This window comes from Branchiostoma floridae, chromosome 11 (genome assembly GCF_000003815.2).
Source record: "Branchiostoma floridae strain S238N-H82 chromosome 11, Bfl_VNyyK, whole genome shotgun sequence".
Lineage (NCBI taxonomy): Eukaryota > Metazoa > Chordata > Leptocardii > Amphioxiformes > Branchiostomatidae > Branchiostoma > Branchiostoma floridae.
The window spans coordinates 18215417-18240637 of NC_049989.1; the positions used below are offsets into that span (position 1 = coordinate 18215417).

The 25221-nt window shown below is 39.2% G+C and overlaps 2 protein-coding genes and 1 long non-coding RNA gene across 3 annotated transcripts in view; 1 reads left to right on the plus strand and 2 right to left on the minus strand.

The window, feature by feature from the left end:
• Nucleotides 1–21057, plus strand: part of LOC118426448 (serine/arginine repetitive matrix protein 1-like) — a 38432-nt gene extending 17375 nt beyond the window's left edge. Inside the window, exons 12-18 of the mRNA XM_035835853.1 lie at nt 218–312; nt 2125–2433; nt 4537–4673; nt 5309–5368; nt 5792–5975; nt 9274–9351; nt 20058–21057. Of these exons, the coding sequence (XP_035691746.1) occupies nt 218–312; nt 2125–2433; nt 4537–4673; nt 5309–5368; nt 5792–5975; nt 9274–9351; nt 20058–20083 (889 nt within the window). The 3' untranslated portion in view covers nt 20084–21057. The remainder of the gene's footprint in view (nt 1–217; nt 313–2124; nt 2434–4536; nt 4674–5308; nt 5369–5791; nt 5976–9273; nt 9352–20057) is intronic.
• Nucleotides 10814–15748, minus strand: LOC118426450 (tctex1 domain-containing protein 1-B-like). The gene is made up of 2 exons (XM_035835855.1): nt 15183–15748; nt 10814–12443 (listed from the first exon to the last, which is right to left on the minus strand). The coding sequence occupies exons 1-2, from the start codon at nt 15396–15398 to the stop codon at nt 12144–12146; spliced, it is 516 nt and encodes a 171-aa protein (XP_035691748.1). The 5' UTR covers nt 15399–15748; the 3' UTR covers nt 10814–12143.
• Nucleotides 20637–21434, minus strand: LOC118426451. Its single transcript, XR_004832395.1, has 2 exons — nt 21387–21434; nt 20637–21347 (listed from the first exon to the last, which is right to left on the minus strand). It is a non-coding gene; the product is annotated as an uncharacterized LOC118426451 (long non-coding RNA).
• Nucleotides 21435–25221: the final 3787 nt, after the last annotated feature.

Sequence of the window (25221 nt, forward strand, 5' to 3'; positions counted from 1 at the left end):
GGCATAACAACTAAACAATTCAGCACCAAGGACAGGGCCTTCTAAATTTTTTCAGAAGTCTTTTTAGGAATTATTTTTAGTAATCTGGATGCGAAAAGTATAATAAACTCCATTTGAATCTTAAATTTCCAGTATGTATGTTATCAATCAGCTCGTATATTTTGCTAACCAATAAAAATATCATACAATATCATATCTTTGCATTGGACCATTGCAGCAAGAGCGGCGGAGACATCTCTCCGGGGGAACTGGCGCAGATACCGGATTGGAAGGTGCAGCTCCAGAAACGTAAGAAGGAACAGGGGGCCGCAGGTAGAATAGATTAACCTAGTTTAACTCCAGAGACAAACCCTTTCTAAAACTCTTACCATTCCCGGACCTCTATTCATTTCTCATCTGTTTAATTTTCAACCTGCTGGGTTGCTGATTTAATTCAGTTAGTTGTTTTTTCAAGGGGGCCAAGTCTCCCAAAACATGAAATCATTTCCACAAGTTCGACATTCTTTCATTGAAGAATGTTCAAGGAAAAAAACTTGAAACATAATTGACACAAGTAAAACAGGGTGTTGTAAACTTAAGAAACATTTTAAGAGACACAGGGTCTACATACAGTAACACATGATTCTAAATCTAGAATATACAAAGAAAGCCAAATTTTCAAGTCCAAAACATTTCTTTTGAGGGATCGTGTTTATTTTTTTATACAGATTTTATTGTTCATCTGGTTTTATAAATATAATATCATTATCATCATGTATTGTTTATATTGATATGTTATTTTTTAGCTTTCAAATGAATTATGAATTCATGCATAGTTTTCTTTCTTTTGTTACTTCTTTGAAATTTAGCATTGCCTGTTAAACCTAATTGATAATAACAAGTAAAATTAAGATAAACCTAACATACACATGTTAATATGGGTAGTTATAGGAGCACTGTGAAACAAGTAGACTTAACTGGAGTCATGTTGAGACTCTTCCACTAACCTCTGATGTCTGGTGAACATGGTGGGGGAATATCTAATGCGTCCTAACCTGTTTATTTTTGGAATTAAAATGAATGATGAGTTTTTGCAAAGTTAGTTCTATGCTACATTACATTTTTATGTAGCATTGCCTGTTAAGAAACCCAATTGATAACAACAAGTTAAAGTAAAGAAAACCTAACATACACAAGTTAATATGACTAGTTATGACTGTGAAATAAGTAGATTATAATTGATAGCAATCAGGGTGAGACTCTTCCACTAACCTCTGATGTGTGGTGACTGGTGGGGGAAAATCTAATACGTCCTAATCTATTTCAAAATCAATGACCAAGAATTGTTTACTAATCAACCAATCAGGTAATCATTAACAGACAGCATTTTTAAGGCCCTGGTTACATTTGTCGTATGATCATTATACTATCATTGCATGATTGTCATCAATCACAATTTGTGGCCTTTTACGGGAAAGTTGCACATTTGCATTGCACAATTTAGCTGTCCAGCAACTGAAAAGGATGACTTTTGATATCCTTCTTGTTGGTGGGTTCTGTCACAGCTTGAAAATTCTTTGACATCAGAATCATACGACAAATTATGATAAATGTGGCCATGCCAAAATCAGCAGTAACAAATGTCCTCTTGTAATTTCTGTTGGTTCATTGGTTGGGGTTACAATCTGTCCACTTCAGCACAGATTTGTTGTCCTTGTAATTCACTAACAAGTTGTTCACATCAGTACTTTGGTAGAAACCAAAAATCAAGGTTGCTAATTCCTTGAGCAGAAAAAGCTCTAACATGTTGTCTTTATGCCGAATAGCAGTTACTCAAGCAACTGGCTATGATTTTGGAAACGGTCAGATGTTTCATACAGCATTCACAGTCTTTTATCAAAAGATAGATTTTTTAAATGGTAGAACGTTTCAGATAGCATCAATTATCTTTCATCAAAAGATAATTGATGCTATCTTAAATGTCAGATCTTTTCCAAAATCATATCCAGTTGCTTGAGTAATTGCTATTTGTCATATCTTATCACCTGGATGTTTAACGCTCATCAATGTATGTTGTCTTTCAAACAACTGTATTATTGTGCTGAAGATTGGACAAATTGCCTTTTGTGACTATGTTATTTACAGAGGAAAATCAGAGTCGGACCCCCACCACCATTCCCCCCGATCTCCAGTCAAACATAGAGAAACAATATCAGGTTTCGAAATCGGCCGAAAACCTTTTAGACGTCGAGAGAGCATTTATAGACCCTCCCAGATGTTCTGAAACGAAACCTTCTGTGGAAAGTGAAAAAACAGACTCCTGCACAAAAGAGAAAGTGACTAGAGTAAAAAGTTGTCCTGAGAATGACCCAGAAAAGGAAATTCATCCCGTCAAGAAGTTATTCAAACAGTTCAGCGCCCATTTCTTTACCGCCAAGGCTCCAGAGGTCAGAGGTCAGTGGAAGCTTCGCAACAAAAGTCGAACTTAACTAGTTGATAATTAGTTAATAGTTCTACATGGTTTTAGCATAGTTTTTAATGATGTGACTTCTTGGGAGATGTGTCTAGTACATATCTTTACAATTCACACGTGCAGACAGAAAACACAACATCATACATGTATATTGTATTATTATAATGAAGTATCGCATTTTATTTCTACTTCTACTTTCTACTCAATGATTCTGTTCTTCCTATTTTTTTTCTTGGAATGGTGTGCCTGATCATGAGTTAAACAGCTAGATATTTTTCCTCTTTCATTCTTATCTATATTAAGATTACTGGGCTGTCTCCAGGACCTAACTTTCTTTTCGGAGATTTGGCAAAAAATTCCACCCCATCAGTTAATGAAATGAAAGACTGTATAAAATGTACATGTATTTGTCAGCTTAGAATAACAGACCTTAGAATCACAAAAAAATTGAGCTGGAGACAGCCCTGCATGATTCTCTATCAGTTGTTAATGCATGAATCATTTTTTGCATGTCTGTGCATGCCCACAATTATGATCGTGTGTAGTGGGGACATCTAGGGCCATTACACGGTACTGCGCCATACACACACCATCCTATGCCTCGTACCGTACTGATGCACTCCCTCCCGTGTGGAGAGTCGCTCTGCGGCGGAGAATGACCGATTCCCGCGGTACTGTCTATGGTATGGTGGAGACTAATTGCACACATTCATAGTAGGGGTGGGTACAGTTACAGGTTCAGAGGATCAAGTCCAGGTCTGGACCTGAACCTGGACCTAATTGTCTGAAAAGTTGGGAATGGGCAATACTCAAAACAATGGTCCATTTTGCTACAATGGAATCTGTTTGATGGAGTGTTCCACTTTCAGGTCCGGTTTTCTGGACTGGTCCAACAAGAAAAAAATGGTTTTGTACCTTTACACTGTACCGGTACCCACCCCTATTTCAACTATAGCTTTAATTTCGTGAGTTGTGTTGTGTTGTGTTGTTTTGTTTTGAAACTTACCTCAACGTCTAGTTTCTTTCTACACTGAGTCTCCTTCCCTCACAAACACTGTAGAGCTGTCCCTCACCACCTACATGTAGATCAGTTTTACTGTCATCGAGTGACAATATAGCAACCTTTAGGAGAGTTTCAAAGTTTGCCTATTAAGCCCCTGTCCTACATTTTAGCTCTGTTGGTTTTTGTGGAATTTGAAAATTCACCAAATTTAAAAATCGCTGATCTTTCACCTCTAAATCTACCCCATCGTATTGAATGATGCTTGGAGAACAGCAAACATTGGCTGATTTTTATGGAGGTATTACTGCCAAAAATATCATTTAGAGTTAGCAAATTCATCGGGCAGATTGTATAACAGGGGCATTGGGCAACTTTAGCACACTAGACAGGCTAGCACCAGTGTGCTGAGTTTTAAACGTTAAAAATCTGTAGTGGAAAAAGTTGTTTGGGATCGATTATGTGTGAAGTTGTGTGACTATTAGAACTTAAAAGTTCATCTGTGTAGGTAGAAGTCATTCTGGAACAAGTTGAACTGTAATTTCCAACACAAAAAATTTGACTTGGCGAAATTTTTGACTGATCAGTTCCAGTCTTTGTCAAGGAATGACTTTTTTTGTGTTGGAAATTACAATTCAACTTTGTTCCAGAAGTTCAAAAGAAGTTTTCTCTGTCAGTAGAGAAGATGTCATTTAAGCTAACGGCACGTTCAATCTGCTGTACGTGCAACTGCGTGGTGTCTACGTGCCAAAACGTTGGCAATCATTTGGGAGTCGTAAGTACGTTGTAAGCTCATACAACTCACTTACCATTTGCGCAACGAACGATGCACACAACGGGCTCACAGCTAGGCGTGGCATGCAGACCACATACTTAATATTACATGCGTATTACACCTTGCTAAACCGTGCGAGTGACTCTCTCCCTGCTCTTGCCATTCCTTTCCCATGTTTTCAGAAAAACCTGGCTGATGTGATGCCCTACAAAAGCGTATGGACAAAAAGCACGTACGGCAGGTTGTGCCCTTAGCTTTACAGCTGTTAAGAGTGGCATCTGATTATTTCCTGCTCCCCCCACCCCACAGGTGACCCGGGCACTAAGTCTCACCTGGATGAGCTGAAGGGGAGAGACTCGCAGGTTTCCGCCCAGCCTGTGGAGGAACCTGTCTGGAAGAAGGAGATCAGGAGACGGAAGAGCCAAGTGCGGCACGAGGGCTACACCGTAAGCGCTAATGATATTGTGTACATTTTAGAAACCCTACATCTGTATGCAAAATAAAACGCTTACCAACAAGCTTTCGATCAGTCCTCTGATCCTTATCAAGTTGAAATGACCCAAGGCCTAAGTCATAAATGTCAGGAAAGGGTCAAAGGTGCTTGGCAGTCAGTATTGGCCCCCATGTCGGTTGAGGGAAGGTTGGTGAGCTCTGATGTAAATGGCTAACACTAGTTCACTAATATCTACGGATAAGCTATATCTATTATTTTAAGAAACAGGTTATTTACATTTAGGGATATCAAGTCGATGGACTGTGGTTTCAAATAGCAGTTTTCAAAATATTGCAGTTTAAAACCACTCATCCATGAATTTGGTATCCCTAAATACCTGGTGTTATCAAGGATATAGGTTACTCCACAGATAAAGGTGACTTAGCGTTACCAGTAGCTTTTCATTTCAATTTGATGATACAGAAGAATTCTAAAAAGAATGATGTTTAACTTCTGTTTGCTGATTTTTAAGCTTTATTTTGCATTTGCTTGTCCTTTACTTTGCATTCATTGCAACTGTTTTCTTTTGTTTTCTTTGCCTGATTTAACATTTTATGCTTGTTTTGTTTTATTTTTGTTGCCCTGTAGGAGCCTTCTGAGCCGTCAGCCACCTCCCCTCCCACCCTTCCTCCTGGAAATGTTCCAATGGTCAGTCCCCTACATGGCCATTGTATTCTTTAGTATTGCTAGATGCTGTTATAATTATAGTACAAATTTTCTATTATAACAGCATTTAGTAGAAGGAGCACCAGCCAATGTTTTTGCATCATTTTTTTTGTTATGATGTTGATCATGATTGAAATTGATGCTGTATCCCTATACATGTACCAAGTACTAGTACATGTACTGTAGATCTTGAAACTTTTGTCGTGTTTTTATTCTTATGTATTTGCATTGACCTCCCTCTAAATTTACATGTATAACACAGTGAATAGGCATTATTAACGTATTATTGTAATTATGCTACAGAATTGTTTCAAATTGAAGGTATTGACTTGATCCCCTACGAAAATAAATGAATTTAGTGAAATAAATGAATCAGTGAAAGTGAACAATATCTATCATCTTCAGCCCCCAAAGTCTAAGGAAGCAGAGGAGCCCCCACCCGAGCCTGCGTGGAAGCGTGAGCTGTCCCGCCGCAGACGGGAGGGACGGTACCAGACCCAGATCATCACCAGCGACAGCAAGGACTCGCCCGACAGCCCCGCCAACTGGCTTCAGAAACTTCGCTCCAGGCCCCAGTCCGCCGCACCAAGTAAGTTCCTCAGATGTCTACAGATAGGGGTGTCCCTGTAGCACAACTGGCAGCCTCACAGTTGATCTCAGTGGTTCCAATTGGTAACTGGGAGACCCCAGTTCTTATCCAAGGACTCGCCCGACAGCCCCGCCAACTGGCTGCAGAAACTTCGCTCCAGGCCACAGTCTGCCGCACCAAGTAAGTTCCTCAGATGTTACAGATAGGGACTCTGTAGACATCTGTCCCTGTAACTCATTGGACCATCGGTAGCTGCCTCACAGTTGCGCCTCTAGTTCCAACAGTTACTAGTTTGTAAGTGTAAGACCTCAGTTCTAATCCAGGAAACTTCCTCTGGTAACTTCCTGAGATGTCTAAAGATACTGATGTCTTATAACTCCATGGACCATTGGTACTAGTCGCAGCCTCACAGTGGATCTCCTGGTTCCAACAGTTACTAGTTTGTAAGTGGGAGACCCCGTTCTAATCCAGGGAGAGGAATCCTGGTAAGTTCCTGGGATGTCTATAGACAATGATGTCCCTGTAATTTAACTGACAACCTCACAGCTGACACCCAGGCCACAGTCTCCTGCACCAAGTAAGTTAATAGGGTGTCTAGAGATATGGGATGTCCCTGTAACTCAATGGACCATTGGTAGCAGCCTCACAGTAGATCTCCTGGTTCCAATTAGTCATTAACTGGGAGACCCCAGTTCAAATCTTTTGAAAGGCATCCTTGTTTGGAGCACCTTTTGTTGTGTTGTGTTGGGCCATCAGAAATGTTATTCATAATGAGAAATTTTATGTTGCCTGCAGGCAGAAGAGAATGGATTTGTGTAACCTTTCATTTGATAGCTAGAATATGATGCAAGATTGGAAAAGTATGATTTGAAAGACAACAAAACAAAATTTAAAACAAAAGATTGTCTATGAAATTTGTTCACCGATCTAACAAATCTTTTGTCACTCAGCAGTCACTCGTTGAAAGATGCTTTTATCAATTGCACTAGCTGATTGACAAAATACAGAGATAATCTACATACTATGTGATTCAAAACATTATTTGTTACATGTTTGTACAGTTGGTGTATACTCAGAAATAAAAAGAACTCCCAAAAAGATGTCCCCAAGAAATGTAAATATCCCTGTCCTTGGTGCTGAAAAGGTTAACCGTTATACCAGGATGTAAGGGTCTCTCCAGGAGTTTTTCAGGGGGGATCTTAGAGTGGCAAAGCCAGGTGGCAAGCAGTGCAAGCTTGATCATTGCAGGGCCTTTGGGGACATCCATGCCCAGAAATTTTTAGGATGTATAACCCACAGAAACTCTAGTCCCTGCATTTTGAAAGCAAAAAATTTCTACATTTGGTACAAAACAGCAGAAAAGCCACCCCCCCTGCATGTTGAAACACAGCGTAGGGACCCAGATTGTAGTATGGGCATACCAATCACAGCATTGGGACCCAGATAGCAGCATAGGGGATACAAATCAGATGCACTGGAGAGAACCATCATGCTTTTATCTGGTCACAGTCTATTGTACAGTAGATGTTTATGAGTGTCAGGTGTAACAGGACAAATTGCTTCTCCCAGCAGACAGTGACGAGAGTGCGGACCCCGACTCCCCTGTCCACAGACCCAGGTCGCGACCACGACCCGCTGGTAAGACTCCCGACAACTGGGCGGTGGTGAGAGGTGGCTGGGCATCGCACGCAATCTAACCAACCAAATCTACACTCTCTTTTCTCTATGCTAATCTGTAATGATTAATTTCACCGCACAGTTTGAACAAGACCTTTGCTGCCTAATGAAGTTACGCCTGTCCACTGTTTAGTATAGGAAACATGCATCTTGACTTGACACTTGTTGCTTTACACTGATCTAACTAAATTATAATGATAACATATCTAAGGTAATGACAGCCACTGTTGATTGCAGTCAAACCTGTGCAAGTTACCACCTCAACATGAAGACCACAAGAGCAATATGACCACTGTTTGGCGGTCCCTTACTATATATAGATTTCTGCCATTGACAAAAACATTAAATAATCCCTTCTATGGTGACTACCTGTTAAACACTTTTTGGCAGTCCCTTAGATGATCTTTCCCATTGACACAAGGGCAAAGAACCCTTACTATAATGACCACCTGCCCACATAGACCAGATTTTATTGGTTGGCCCCCTGAGTGGTCTTCTTTGGCAGGTTTGACTGTAATTTTGATAACATTAACATTGTACTGCAGCAGGGATGGTGCTTGCTTTCCATGGTTTGCACAATGTTGTAATACATGTATTACACACATGCTCGTTTGCTTGCCTTGGTTGCATGGTTAATGTCTTTCCAGCCCATCTTTCCATCTACCCTTCTATAGGCTTGTTCACTGTTTGAACTGAGCATGCACAAGGTCAAAGGTAAAGGCCCCTAAGTTGTAAAAAGTCCTTGTCAAGACCATGTTATATACATGTCCAGAGGCGTATTGATTATATCTCAGGGACCTTGAACTTTGATGTAAAACACACAATGAGTGATGAAAGCTTATTTTTGACATTCAAGTAATAAGATATGCCAAAAAGCAATGCTGTTTACTCAAACAACAGGATTTATCATTTCTTGGGTGACTGCTTTTTGACATAAAACCCACTATGTGCAGTACTACGCATGAAAAAAATTGAAACTGTGAACTGGCCTATTTCCTGTCACAAAACCACACAAGTCACCAAATCTGGAACATGCTGGATGCAGTCTTGTGTGTTTGAGAATGACTGATATGGTGCACTTCATATAACTCTAGGGTTTCTCTGTCTTCTTTTTTTTTTTTTCAAAGCTTTTTATTCATGGGTGTTTTTCTCCTTCACACAGCATGCAGCTCTTGGATGGATATACATATATAGGGCCTATCCAATTTGATTTGTTGTTCTCGGATTTGAGAGTTTGTTTTGAGGAAAAACAGAGCTTGAGGACCACATTTATGCCCAAGGTCTCTAAATTTTAGGGAGTGAATACAGTCAGATTTTAAGTTTTTCACCTCTGCTGTCTTCTTTCCGAGAACCATACAAATCTATAGATTGGAGTGGCTCAGTGTCACAGTCACAAATGTGTTACAAATATATGAGAATGTGATCTCTGCATTGTTGGATAGCATGAATGTGTGAACTTTTAGCATGTTGATCCATTGTTGTACAATATTGTCCACCAAATAACCAATTTGTGCAATGCCAATCATCCTTTCTCGAAACTTTCCAACCATGATCGTTACAAAAGGTTGAAAGCAACTATAAAAAGCCAATGTCTAATAAATTTTGTTTGTTTCCCTCCCAGGTGTTGACCTGACAACAAGCATGCAGGCAGAGCCAGTCTGGAAACAAGAGGCGGAGCGCAAGAGAAACAGGTTCCAAAGTAAGCATACTGCCATGATTGTCTTATGATCTTAAAGGGGCTTTTCGCTCCATAAGGGAGTGTGATTGCCAAATAGATATTGTCAATGAATAGATAATTGGCCCACCTTTTGTGAAGTTCTTGTTGACAATGTGTTGAATTACAATGTACGTGATATTTGTTTTGTGTGTCTTTTTGTTCAAAGAAAGTCATTGGTATACATAGATATCTGGTTTTTGAGTGCCAAATTGAATGTTTAACATAGCAAGAGACTAGGTACTATATAAATGTAATCAATTGTTTGGGTCTTGCATCAAAGTGGAGACTGTAAGAAAGAGCCAATTGAGTACCCCCCATATGGCACGGTGGTCAGTGCGATTGGCTCCTGTGCATTCTGACACCATCGAACTGAGCTGTAGGGTACGCTTACATAGCTGGAAAGATACATGCACATGTTGCTTCATGTTTCTATTGATGCTAAAGTTGAGTAATCCATAGGGACTAACCCTAGATACCTGTCCAGTATAAGGAAAAGCCTCCCACAATACCACTTAAGACGGAGAAAAGCCAGGTATCTAAGTGACCTGACATGTATCTCCTTAGATCATCCAGGTGTAGCCAGGTGTCTTTTGTCTTACCCCAAAACAAAAAGATTTACTGTAAATGCAGAAATATTCGCGGTGGATTAATATTCGCGGTTTTCGCGGCGGCCGCTTCACCGCGAAATTAAATCCACCGCGAATATTTCGTCTGCTGGCGCCGCCTAAGGTGCCCCTTTTCCGCTCCATGTACATACTACTACTGTCTTTGTCACTGTATAATGAAATGTTTGACATACTTACTACGGTGAAGTCTTGACTGAAGACACATGTAATTTTTTCATACGACCAACTGTATTACAGTTAAGTACTGTACAGTATGTTCACCATGATACAAAGGTCGTACTACTGTATACTATTACGTATTGAGAGGGTAGATACGATTAGATCAGTAACAGTGGCTCACGCAAGAACAAGTCAAAAGCATGGAAACTGTTCTATCCGTCTGTATAGGACCCTTACCGGGTAACCAGCAAGTGTTTTCCGACTGGCGGTTTGTAGAGGCGCCGGGTTTTACACGGCAGTTCGTGACTACAGTGCAGTGCTGAAAATGCATTGAATTTCGCGGGATGACGCTACCGCGAAATTAAATCCACCGCGAAATGTCCATTTTGCCGCTACCGCGAAATTAAATCCCCGCGAAAATAAATGCATTTACAGTAATTGTTCTCAGTACTTAAGATAATATCTTTCCACTTCCCTGGCTATGCTTTGTCCTCTCATATCACGTTACATGTATGTACATGTAGGGGTGGGCAGGAAAATGACAGCAAAGTTTAACCAAGACCTTTAAGTGTATATGATATGTATTTGTGTTTCTTTCTCTTAAAACAATGGCAGTGGAAATTGTCATATACTAGAAAAATGAGACCATGCGTACAATCTGGAGTTTGTGACTATAACAGTCAATAAAATGATTTATAAGAAACACACAAAGTACAATTGTAGCATCTTCTTCAAATGCATCAAAAGTTTTAAATAGATAATTAATATAATATCTTGATATCAGAAATGACTTATTGGCTTTTGCCTTGAGTGTTGTATCAAAACATTTTCTTTAATATGTCACACATCTGTGCATTGATACAATAGATATAAAGTGGACGGAAAAAAGGAAATATATTTGCTTACGATATAAATTAGTTTCAACACAGCTGTTCAGAAGTCAGTGAACACATCAAAGTATTGAAAGTTTTTTTTTTACAATTAGGCAAAAAGGCTTAGACCCAGTTGTTATTTGCAAATGTTGTGATCTGCATCTGAAATTCTGGTGATTTTCTTTGTGCAAAATTAGTACTCCGGGTATAACATTCATTTCCATTCATTTCATCACCTGTGCAGGCATAATGGCTACATGTACTTAGAAATTCTTGTTTCCCCTTAGCAGCAGTTTTAAATTCAACAGTTAGTATAAAGCCATTAATTTGTTCAAAGGATCGTATTGCTCAGGTGTCGGCCAGATAGTGTTACATGACATTTAAACACCACTTAATATTTCACATTCACCTTGAAAAAAACCCATGGCCCTACATGACCCTTTATATAGAGCATAATCAGCTGTTACTTTGATTCAGTGTAGTTTGTAGCTGGACGGATATAATAACATAGAAAATAAATCCAAGCATAATTATGTAATTTGCAACTGTATTTAGCATAAATAGAAGCCAGATTGCCGAGTTCAATGTAAATGGTTGCTGCCTTTATGAATTTAACGTAGAGCATTGGTGATGCCCCCCCCCCCCATGCAGGCCCCAAAATTATAATAATGAAGACATATCTGGCCACCCTTTATTCCATGTACACCCCATACACAGTCCCAACACAGTACAAAGACTTATTCCTGTACGTGTACTCTGCAAAGTTGTCGAACTCAGGATTCCAAATACGCCTGCTTTATGGATATGATTATGAACAAATATCTGGCCACCCCTCATTCCACGTACACCCCATACACAGTCCCAACACAGTACAGAGACTTATTCCTATAGGTATACTCTGCAAAGTTGTTGAACTGTGGATTCCAAATGCACCTACTCTATGGATATGATTACGAACAAATATTTGGCCACCCCTCATTCCACGTACACCCCATACACAGTCCCAACACAGTACAGAGACTTATTCCTGTACGTGTACTCAGCAAAGTTGTTGAACTCAGGATTCCAAATACACCTGCTTTATGGATATGATTATGAACAAATATCTGGCCACCCCTCATTCCACGTACACCCCATACACAGTCCCAACACAGTACAGAGACTTATTCCTGTACGTGTACTCTGCAAAGTTGTCGAACTGGGGATTCCAGATACACCTGCTGACATACTTCACACTGCTGTTTTTGAGGGGGCCAAAGCTGACGGTGGACACGATCTTGTATCTGTCAAAGCCGAGCTTCTTCACTTCCTTTGTGATGTCATCTGAGAGGCACTTCGCGAGGGTCCCGCCAGGGGTCTCCTCGTACTTGGTTTCTCCTAGTTTGTTCTCGAGCACTGACTGGATCACGTTTTTCACCTGGGGAAAGATACAAAAGATTCAGAGTAGAGTTAAAGACCGGTGCAATGGTCCAGTGGGTAGGTAGTTTGCCTTGCATTTGGTAGGTTGTGAGTTTGATCCCTGGCCAAGTCATACCAAAGACATTAAAAACGGTCATTCAGCTTTCTCTGCTTAGCATATGGGAATGACTAGTATGGAAGTTGAACACACAAACTACCAGTGGCTAGTCCCCTGCTGTAGCGATTGCACAAATGTCGTGTTGGCAAGGGCTACTGAAACAGAAATGCAAGTAGTAAGGTGATTGTCCAGCACAGTAGAAGTAATATTATTTTTTTGTGTGTAAATATTTCTTTTATGGGTCTTTTGGTGATTTATATGAGGAAATACAGAACACAGTAGTCTAGCTTAGACAGACTATGATTGTACTGTGATAACATCGATGCAATGTAATATCCATCAATAATGAAGCTAAAAGTGTCCATGCATGGAAGGAAAATCAGAGATAAAATGTTTGCATAAATGTGCTGCTTTGAAAGATTCTAAAAGATTGTAAGCTGTTAGAAGATTGTACTCTTAATAGACCTAAGTGAAGCCACCAAATATGACCTGTTAATTGAATAAAGCACAGAATTTTTCCATTTTATAGCTTAACTATTCCTAGACCAAGTATGTACAACAGCATTGATTTTCATGTTAAACTTTGTTCTTTCTTAAGTAATTGCAATGCTAGCTTATCTCTTGTAAAGAAAGTGATCCATTTTCCTGAGATAATTGTACCTTCAGGGCCCAAAAGAACACACCGAGAAAAAAGTTTCTGATGACCCCAAATTATCTGCAATTAAGAAATTCCAAAGAGAGGGGAACAAGAAAGACATCTCAGGTGGTAGCATATGATGCAAGACTAGCCCAGAAATCATTTGTACTATGGACATACTTTCGTCTTTTACGCCACAAAGCAGTTACTCAAGAAACTGATATGATTTTGGAAATGGTGAGACATTTCTGACAACCATTTGGTGTCTTTCGTCAGTGACACTGGAGAACTTTTGTTGGAGAGAGTTTTTATATGTCCTAGCTGTGAATTGGTATACAAAAGAGACAAATTTGTCTTTTCTTCATCTGATTATGCTATTGGATTACTAGTTACGAAACCTTGTTACGTCAATATGTTTTGCTATCTCTGTACTACCTTTGATATGCTCCACCGACTGTGCTCAATTTGTAAGAAAGATGTATATCAGTTAGCTTAGTTTTTATTCAGGGCTTTACTTTCAGTAATGCTATCTCCATTGTTGTGATAGGAACAATCTTTCCAAGCAGTTACACCCTGTATCCTGTAGAATAGCAAATCAATAAGAGAGGGTCTGCATGCCTTTCCCTCCAAGGCTTAACGAGCTATTTCATTTCACTGCAATCATATATTGTGTAGCTGGCTTGCTGTAATTTGAAGTTTGGTTTGGCGGATGAACTATTTGTGAAGTGAAATGGGTCACTTTATTCTAATGAACTATCTGAAACGTCAGACCATTTCCAAAATCATATCCAGTCACTTGAGTGACTGCTTTTTGACATATCTTATTACCTGGATGTCTAATCTTTATCGATTATAAATATTCAAATGATATTATGTATTAAAAACAACAACATTATTCATAATTATCTAAAATTCATGGTTGAAGTGTTACTGACAAATTCTTGGTATCTTCTCAAATCTCATAGCGGAACGTTGAGTTGCCCAAAAGGCTCAACGGAGCATTCAGCTGTGGCAGTGTTTGCAGTCTAGTCTTACCAATTGATACTCCGAATCTTGTGAAGTGTGTATAGGAATGCAAATCAATTTACAGTAACTTAAGTGTTGCCTTTTCTTCGATTTTTTATAATTTAGATATTGCGTAATACGTAAAAGTATGACTTAGAAGATGACAAAATACACAAAAGTAAGAAAATTTGTCCTTTATCTCTGAAATTCGTTGAGTACCTTTCGATGCAAGTGTGACGCAAGTGCGGTGAGACCGCACCTTAACGTAATTGTGGGGCCATACTGCACTTTGTTTTGCCCGGAAACCCGCAACTGTTCGGTATTTTCAATTAAACGGTTGCGACAAGCATGCCCTATTAAGAGTTGTAAGGCACATCTCCGGGGAAGTTGTCTTTTTTTGTGCCGACCTCCGTTGTACAAACATCAATTAGTTTTTGTAGTGGGAGAAGGCAAGCATCAGTGACTGGTACCATTCTTGTTGGGTAGCGAGGCATGGTATTTACTCAGTGGAGGAAGTACATGTATGTATGTTGTGGTGCTATAGGGCTGGGCCGGAGTACTAGTATTCAGCACAGTACACTGTTTCTTCTGTCTTTGGCAACATTTAGCTTGCACGTGAACGTTTCAAAGCTGAAACTGCTTTCTGTTATTTTGAAATGAAGTGTCATTATTGCAGTCCTAACTGATTTTAAGTTTATATTTGACCATTCAAACATAAACATGAGTTCGCAATTATGCAACCACCTGTTCAGTAAGGCCTTCAAGAAAAAATGTTTAATAACAACATGCTTACATGTATCTAGTCTTTGTATGAAGATAGCTGAAGGTACCATTGTACATTTGTACCTTAGGAGTATGATATTAACATTACTTTGATAGTAAATGAGAAAAAAAATAGAGTTTTGTTCCAGTTTAGCATTTCTTCTGTAAGGTGAGTAGAAGCTAAAAAGCTTATACGACTGCTGCATATAGTTTATCACAATTATAACCATACATACCTCTGTTTGTGAGAACTTCTTGGTCGGTCCCAACTGGTATGTCGGCGGGACCTGTTCCCGAAACTCCAAGTCGTCGGTGGCGGCTTCGGACGCTGCTGAGGTTGTTGAACTCTCCAGTCGCATTCTCCTCAGGGATAGACTGTTTCCAGACAGCGTGGACAAGCCCCGTGTCAACGTTCCCAGGCGAGGTCTCGTAGTCTTCACCACCTTTTCCATCGTGTGTTGATTTCTTGATAGTCCTCCACTGGCTGCTATCTGAGAAGGCTTACTGCTATCTCAACTTTCCCTCTGAAAGTCTTACTAAGTCCAAAAGATGGTGCTTTTGTCGAGACTGTAGTAGTTGTTGTTGTAGCAGAGAAAGAAAAAATGTTGCGCTGCTTCTTTGTTGTACCGTCTGGCAGGTATCTAAGAAGGCTTACTTGTCTTAACTTTCCACCTTGAAGTCTTAGTCGTCCAAAAGATAGTGCTTTTGCCTCTGTAGTGGTTGTTGTTGTTGCAGAGAAAGAGAAAGTGTCGCCCTGCTGCTTTGTTGTAGTGCTGTATCCAAGTGAAGTGGTGCGGCAGGTTGTTTGACCCATTATGTACAATCATGATGAATGGAAGATTTGTGTTCTGACAGGTGGTTGGTGGTGTATGATGGTCAGGGAAACAACTTTCTGACCTTAGGCACAATTTAACAGGATTGAGGCTAGGGCTGTCACCAGCTTGAAATTTTTTCTGTCCCACTCATTGTGAGCCCATTTTGTTAATTTTCCTGGTTAAATCTGCCATTTTAAGGTTACATTTTTTCCGTCAATTTCATGTTTTAAAGACAGTCAGATTTTATGCATGGCTGTTTTTTTTGGGGGGTCATAACAGGCAATTTCCATACATGGTGGAGGGATAAGACCTGGAGACAGCCCTCATTTAGGCCCTCTTGCTACCCCACCCAACTTTCAACTTTCATTAAAAATGGTAATTATCCTTAAAGTTATGGATGGCTGGTATCAATGTTTTTGTCCATCGCAACAGGCAATTTCCGTACCATGTTGGAGGGACAAGTCCATGAGTGGAGACAGTCCTTATTTAGGTCCTCTTGCCAACCTACTTTCTCTAGAAAATGGTAAATCCTTTTTTACCCCCTACCATGCATGTACACTACCCAGTATTCTTAATAACCCAAACATTTGCCTTTCTGCTTTGTTGGGGGTAGCTATAAAAATGCCTTAGGCACGAGTCTTATGGAGTGCATTATCTCACAGAATGGCCGATTTTGCTTGGAGAGATCACAGCTGCAGTCTCTGTTGACAGATCATGTTCAGATCTCAGCCAGTACATGTACTAGTAGTGGTGCGTACCTAAACTCAATTTCAGGTTCAGGTCCGGATTCAGGTCCAGCAGTTCAGGTCCAGGACCTGAACCCATCATTGCATATTATGTGCATTTTTTTTTAGGGGGAGGGGGGATGGTGTATAGGCAATTACATGTTAGCATGAATTGAAATGCAATGTGAAAAATACATGAAAATGATATACAGCCAGTGTAAACACAAAATGTTTTTTGTCTTTTTCCAGTGCAAATTTCATGGTCTATGGAAGGTTTTAGATGGTTATTATAATAAGAACAAAAAAAAAAGGAATATAAATGTCAGATTGCTTTTTGCAAGTCCGGACTTGGCTCCGGACATTTAGGTTTTTTTTTTACTTGCTAATTGGACCTAAACATTTTTAGGTCCAATTCCAAGTCCGGGCTTTAGGTACGCACCACTATGTACTAGGCATAGTAGCAAGTCTCCACGAGGGACTCTGATCAGAGAGCTGTAAATTTTATGATATTCCATCAAAAAACAGAACTTTCATTGATGTGACTTGAGATCAATGGATTGACATGGAACTCAGGATTAAGAAACCAGGGAGACAGCAATCCTGCAATCTCAAGTCTTAGACTTTGACAGGTTAAACCCCCTACAAAGTAGAAGGGCAAATGTAATATATACAGCAAAAATCCATTTTATGATCTTTGCAATTGCTTGCCTCTGGTCAAGTGCGCTCTCAAGTTGGACCCTTCGTCACTCTCAGGTCCCTCTTTATTTTCCTCACGTGTCAAGGGTTTGACAGAAGTGGGAGGTAGTGTCAATAGTTCATGACTTTCTGCACAGGTTGTTTTACAGCGATTTATTTACGAACGTGTCATGTTGAAAGCTTGGGCTGTCGAAGCACACTTTTGTGGCCTTGACTTCACCTTGGATCAAAAAAGCTGTCCTGTTGGTTGTTGAGTCTCTGAGCGGGGAAGCTTGATTTTATGACAAGTCCTCTTTGATTTATTCTCTTGCATATCGAGTGATGATTATTTTGCACCAGATATTGAACATTTTCTCACATTCTCTATTCTTCAGTGTGAGGGCAGGCTTTTTCAGTACTTGGTTGTTTCTTACAATAACAGAGGAGAATGCAAACCAACTGATTTAGTGTTGTCGTGGGACTTGACAGATTTTGAAGCGTTTGGCTTGGATTGTAGTGAGTAGTGTTTATAAATTTGCTATAGTAGCAGTTTTCTATAGCAACAGTGCTAGCAAGTTATATTTGAGGGGCCTGCATGGGTAATTTCAATGCTTTAAACTAAATTCAGAACTTTTGTGAAGATAAAGTGCATTTTCACGTCTCTCTGACAGTGAATTAAACTTTGATTGCTCACATGTTGCATTTTCTCATCCCTCACATGTTGTCGCATCTTTTGAATTTTCCCGTGCTTTTTGGCTATGCAGCAAATCAGTTGGAAAATTGGCACAGCTGCAGTTTGGAGACTTCATAATTTCTTTCCAATTATTCCGCCAATAGCATCTGCTGAGGGCAAATTGTTCTTCTGGGTAGAAACAACAGAATCTGCCGCAGGAGACAAAATAGAAGGAAAAGTAATGACTTGGCAAGCTTCTTTCTTAAGGAGATACCTGCGTTTCTGGAAACAATTATTTCTTTGGAAAGTTTACTTTGTTTTGATGGTGTAATTTTTGCAGTATAAGAAGATGGTGGTCGTGGCTAAACATATTGAGCAGCTTAGCAGTCTTCCTTTAGTGGTGTCGTGTTGGTATAAGGGTTAGGGCATTTGGCCCAGGACCTAAAGGTCTTGGATTCAAATCTCATGACTTGCCACTGATGTTGTACCCTTGGGAAAGGCACTTTATACAAATTTGTTCGTCCAGGTGAAAAGTAGTACCTAGTGTAGTGTAGATCACAATCTCTATCCCTCCATCCCACCAGAGGTCCTGAATTTAAAGAGAGGCAAATCTCACACAAAAGTAACGCTTGATCCTTTGGCTATTTTAAAATTAGGCAATCTTCTGATGCTGTATCAACAAAGACTGTCAAAAGTTGTTGACAGTGTGACGTTGGCTCAAGAACTTCAATCTGCAGCATACTCGCACTACAGTCATAAGACTGTTATCCAGGATTTGGAACGCTTCAAACAGATTCCCTTTCTCCCCATCTACTTGGTCCTCCCGGGACTTAGTTACCCTCCAAAATGGACACATCAGTTGTTTTCTGCCTCCTTTTAAGCTGTAAATGTCTATCATTCACCCTAAGGCCACACCAATTTGATTTCTTGGTTCACGGATTTTTTCATAGAAAATATGGAGCGAGAGGGCGAAATAAAAATAAAAATAAAAATTGTAAAATGGTTGGGGTAAAGGTAACGGCTAATCCAAAACATAAAGAAAAAAAGTTTTCAGCTTGAAAAAAGTACAAAAACACTATTATTGTACAGTAACAGCACCTGTACCCATACTTTAAGGAGCTTATGATATAAAGGCCAATTTGCTACACCAGAAAGTTGGTGAATGCTTTCATTAATGGTGAAAATTTGCTGAGTGGTAATTTTTATTTTTATTTTTTTTCCCAAAAAATAGGAGCGAGCGAATCCGTGAACCAAGAAATTAAATTGGTGTGGCCTAATGGCTTGATAGTGACCATGACCTAAGCGTACATGAAAGCCCCCAAACCACTTATAAATAGTAAAATTATGCTTTTATCCTTTTGAAAGTGTGCGTATATATAGATCTGTACATGACCTTGGTCACTTGACCTTTCTTGCCAACGCCTTTTACCAAATCTTATGTGGCCGTGTCAGTTGAAGTTAAAAGGAGGAAAATGTTACAGTTATGTTTCAACCTGTTGGGGGAAAAGGGTAACAAAAGGGCATGCAAGGAACTCTTAGCGATAGGATTGCTTCCAAAGCGCCTGTCATACACTCAGGACTTTCCCACGACTTACATGTAGTTCTTAACCGCTTCCTATAGCAAGGTCGATAAGCACAGGGTTGGGAATCCATACTATACTGGCCCCAGTTTGCACTGCTTATATCGCGTCCAAGTAGAATACTACTTTCCATTTAAGTCTGATGTTTCAGAATTTATAGTTGACTGGTGCAGATGGCTTTTAAGAGGGCCAGTAGGCAACCTTGGTAATCAACTACCAACAACAGATGACCTCGCTTTGAACTATATATTAACTCCCATTGCCAGCCATGGTCTGGAGACACCTGGGAGGCCATGTCCAGCTTTGTGCAACAGGGGCTTATACGAGTTATGTAATAGATACTTGTCCATGAAGTACATGTGTAGATAGAATGTTGCTTAAAAACTAATTACTGTAAATGCAGAAACTTTTGCGGTGGTTTAATACTCGTGGTTTTCGTGGTGGCTGCTTCACCGTGAACTTAAAACCACTGTGAACATTTTTCCATGGCAGTAAGAGACTACTTTGCATGGCGCTGTCACAAACATAAAACCACTGCGAAAAGCCGTTTCTTCCGCTACTGCGAAACTAAATCCCCGCGAACGTAAATGCATGTACAGTATTGTTTACCATGATGTCTAACATATCTTGTTCCCTTCTTCAGCTGCGCTGGCCGAGAACCTCAGCTAACATCGGGGAGACCACGCCTGCCCTGTCAGCCACCGACCTGCAACATTCCCATATATGGACTTATGGTTGCTTCACACAAGCCATATACATGTGTCAAGGTACTTATTATAAGTAAAAATGCCTGGCAAAATACGCTACGTACGTACTGTCACCAAATTTGAAATCTGTTTTCGAACTTGAAATAACTATATTTGAATGTAGTCCTATCAAATTGAAAGCTTTTCATGGGAAGAACAGTATCTATTAATCTTTCTTGGTACTAGCTATACACACAGGAGCAGAAGTATAAACAGTATGATATATGAACGTTATGTCCTAGTATTTAACAAACTGGACATTCTTTAAATGTCTGGATTCTAATGTACATGTATGCACTGTAACCAGGACAATGCTGGTGAGAAACGTTGCAAGTGGGAAGGTTACTTGTTAGGGACAGAGTATGGGGAACACTGTTGGGCCCTGTGGGTAGTTTTCTTTTTTAAATGTCATTCTTTATTGTTCCAAAGTTCATTCTTCATTGTTTGAAAGAGAAAGACAATACAAAGGACACGCATGGCATAAAAAAGCAATGTGACAATATTTGACAATAAATAGAAACAATTTATTAAATGAAGACATTTCCATATAAAAAATAACTGACTGGCTGTCCCCATTCTCAAACATAGTTTTGCCTGTTTTTCTAGAAATAATACTTTCTGAGTGTGAAATAAAAACTTAAGAACTTACACTTTTTGAAGATGGTTTACTGAAAAGAAACAAGAAAATGAACTACTTAACGATTGGCTCAGTATCTTGAGCTGTATTTTCGAAAATTTACCTGTTTCACCATAATTTAAAAGAAATGCCAACAAATGTCTTCACACATAGCACAAACAAGTCCGTCCTGGTTCGATTCCCAAAAAGTTACCAAAATCCGTTCAACAAGTTTGAGTGTAGCCTAAGGTTTCTTTTCTATCCATGATATGTGTTTGGGTCAAAGTTAAAATATTCTCTCGAACGCGAAGGAATCAAATGTTATTCATAATCTAATAAGTTTTTAGATACTGCACAATCATGTTTATACAAAATTTAGACATAATTCAACACACAGTACAAAATTGGTTTCGAAATGTCCTTAGTTATTGATAGGCAACTCTAACTTTAAGGTCGTTGTTCAAAGTCGCTTTGAATGGACAGCATTAGTATATTTAGGGCTAAAACATGTTTCTATTGGGTTATAATAGGGTTTACGGAAAAGGCTGGGCTGTCTACCTGGGCTGTCTACCTGGGCTGTCTACCTGGGCTGTCTACCTGGGCTGTCTACCTGGGCTGGCTATCACGTCAGGCTACTTGGACCTACGATAGCCCGTTGGGACGTTGGCTGTTTTAGCGGTAGCCTGATGAGATAGACAGCCCAGGTAGACAGCCCAGGTAGCCAGCCCAGGTAGACAGCCCAGGTAGACAGCCCAGGTAGACAGCCCAGCCTTTTCCGTCAAGATATAGATGTATCAGATCTACTTGTACATTGTTGTATGGAAACCTTCATTTTCCTTGTTGTCCTTGTTGTAGAAGAAAATCTCATGTGTCATGCAAAATTAGTAGTGGAAAAAGGAAGATATAGTCAAGGTTCAAGTACAGATACATATAATTAAGAGGGAATATTATGTATATCTGTCATTTTTGTTTTGATAGATACTACTAAAATGTTAGATCCTAACATTTGAGTCAATTGGGTGTTTGAAGTTTAATGGTGCTGTAAGTGCATTGGTGGCATAAATGTATATCATTTGCTCAGCACTGTATACATCATATCCTGTGTTTGTATGACATAAAAGCTATCTAGAATGTTGCAACAGCACTGTACATGTTTGCTAGAAAGCAACTGTCAAGGCTTTTCTTTTGTTGGTTTGATTATTTTTGGTCACAATTTCTTGTGGGTTGCAAACTTTAAGACGTTGTACTGTGACTGCGCAGCTGTTATGGAAATGTGTAAAACTTGACAAATAGAGGATGCATTATAGGCGAATTGATATCAACAGTTTTGTAGTCTGGTGCTTTTTTTTAGCAGACTTGACTCGTGATGTAATAAACTGATCAGGGTAAATTATATGCTTGCTGTGAAAACGATGGAACTAGGCAGAAAGCAAGGCTAACAGTGGTAACAAGGTGTCTGTTACGTAGTAAGAAATTGAAATTCAAGAGTGTAGCAAGAGTGTATACTTAGTAATATCTGTACATAGAAACAGATAGTTTGAAGAAAAACACTTGTAGATAGAGTGTACGGTGGCTATGGATAGAGATGGAAGTACAGTCATAGAGAACATAAAAATGCAAAATAGAAGATAGCTTAAAACATTTCATGTGCGTGGTTGTCTTGAAGGTGAATGAGAATACGCAAGATTCACGAAAGATGTTTATTTAAAAAAATGTTTCATTTAGATGAGAGGGAGATTTAAGACTGAGATGATAGTAAGAGATAGTCTGAAACGTAATATAGTGTTGTCAGTGTCGAATGTTGCAGTTAAGCCAATATAACAGCTACACAAAATACAGCGGCCATATGTTGGGAACTTATAAGTATTCAGTAACATGCCTGAACTACTAAAATGTAGAACTGACAGTGCAACCAAAATAGCATGAACCAATACATGTGTGGAGCCAAATTTTTGACAAGTATATTGATATCATACATCTTCCAATACCTGTATCCAGTGCCATCTGCGAGAGACATAAGGCCCCCCTTTCCACTAGAATGCGATCGCTGAGCGACTGTAAAAAGCAACCAATAATGGATTTGTTTGACCCATATTTCTATAATATTGGTCAGGAATACAATGGACTCTGCTAAAAATTAAACACACAAAGTGTTAAAAAACAATCTTTTTTTAAAATCAATGGAGCGATCTTTCAAATATTTGGTTGCTTTATATTGGACGCTAAGCGGTCGCATGCTCTAGTAGATCGGTTGGTATACCTGAGGCATATTCTCTACAGTAACAGATAGGCTTCCATTTTTTATGTCTCCATGTGTGTATATACTGGTCAACATTCTGACAGTTGGGCATTATAAGCTGGTTTGAACTACGCTAGTGGTGTGATGCATCATGGGTAATATGTCAAAGTTGAAGGCCCTTGAGACGTCAAGAAAACATGTCTTAACATGTGTCAATCATGTTGTAGACAATAACTGTAACGTTATACATGTTACTGTTTGGCTTATTACAATATAACTGAAAGCTACAGCTATCACCTTGCTTAGCTTGTGTCAAAGTGTCAGTATGATTGTACCATGGAAAAAGTAATGTTCATTTTGTGGACTTTACAGGATAGTGGAAATCGCCTTTATTTCAATGTTTAACATAGATTTCATATCTTTATGCCCATCAAAAAAGCATACATTCCCATTTCAAAAAAATCAATGTGTTTTTTTAGGCAGGTCTGATGAAACAAGGAGTGACAGTGTTTCAGCATCAAATTCTTTGTTCTATGGATCAAAATTGGAACAAGTTGGCCAAAAGAAAAGCATTAAAGTTACTTTCTACTGAAATAGTAGAGGTAAAATTATCGCAGACAGTAACACAAATGCACCAACATTGTTAGAATTTTAAAGATTGAATAAAAATAAAGAAATATGAAACTCTGTTGCAGTCAAACATGGACGGTTTTGTAATTATCATAATAAGTAAGAATCTTTTTTGTGAATTTTGTGATTGCAAAAAGCAGCACAACAGGTCATATCAAAGTCAATGCAAACCAAAATGTAGCACGGGTAATCCCCAAACCAACTTTTGGCCAAGATGCAGCATATTAATCTTACTGCTGAAGTAAAAATATGAACTTTAATAGCAAAGCAATTATAAAATTAGGCTTGATCCTGAAGAATTGTAAAAAAAAAACAGTATAAGAAGCAGTATGTGTGGAAAAGAATGATACGTACTTTGGTGATGTTGTATTGGTACAAAATTGTTCTATAATTGTACATACGCGAGACATCTTTCATTTTTTGTGTTCTTTTGTTATGATTTTAGTGCAAATTATGACTGATACAAGCCATTGATGTGACAGATGTGAAATCGAAAGAGGTTGCTTTAGGTAGAATGTATTTTGCAATGCTTGTTGATAATTTTGTGAACATTGTATATTGGGTATTAGTTGTTTGGTGTAATGAGTACTAAAGGTTATTATTATAAGACTATGGTACAGCAGAATATACTATATAAAAACTTGAACAACTTCTGTGTGTTGGAAAAAAAGTAACAAAGATCCTGTGATTGTGTCACAATTGTGTCAATAAAAATCATAAAAAACTTGACATTGTGTTGTGTATTTATTTCCTTGTTTGTATTGTGCGTTACGTTTTGTCTAATCCAAGTTTGTTTTACATAGATGTCGATCTGCAGAACAGTGTATGGTTTGATTCACTGCGTTAGCAGTGATCGATTTTGCCACAAGGGAGTCACACTGACACGGGTGAAGTATCCATAGGTTAAGTCCATTGACGTCTTTAAATCCTATTCGAGTCATGTAAACAATGCTAACTTCCTAGCTCTGTTTTAGACCAAGTTTGACTGTAGAAGCCTGCATGGTACATGGTAAAAATGACTCTCCCTTACCTTGCTCTTGTTCTTTTCTTGGATCAGTAATTATAGCCCCAAAACGGATGAACGCCTGCCGATATAATCTGCTCCTTTTTTAATCGGTAAAAACCCAGTCCACTGATTTTTACCGGTTTTGTACCAGTACACCGCCCCTAGTCCTGATTGATGAGCGAGACAGAGCGTGTATAGTTGCTAGTTGTATCTCGCACTACCACTGGCATGCAATCCCACAGAATCGAGTTTGATTGACTTCAAACAAATTCTAACTCAAACCCTACACCCTGTAGAGTGAAAGATTGGCAATCTCTGTCTCATGTAGATCAATATAGATGGTTGATGGCTACTCAGATGAAACCTGGAGGCGCATATATGAGGGCACTCCAGCCGCCAGTGAACATAGCCAGTGGGCGTTTTTTTAATGAACTTCCTGGCACGTTTGACCAATTACTGACGTCACGTATCCGCAAGATCACGTGTTGATAAGATCACGTGCCTGTAACTCTCGCGAGTTTACGTTCTGAAGTGAGTGGTCATCAGTATTGATCCTGAAGAAGGCGACAG

Coding starts and splice junctions, on each gene's coding strand:
- LOC118426450 (XM_035835855.1), bottom strand. CDS start 15,398: ATGGAAAAGGTGGTGAAGACTACGAGACCTCGCCTGGGAACGTTGACA. Junction 12,444..15,182: donor AGAAGTTCTCACAAACAGAG/GTATGTATGGTT, acceptor ATCTTTCCCCAG/GTGAAAAACGTGATCCAGTC.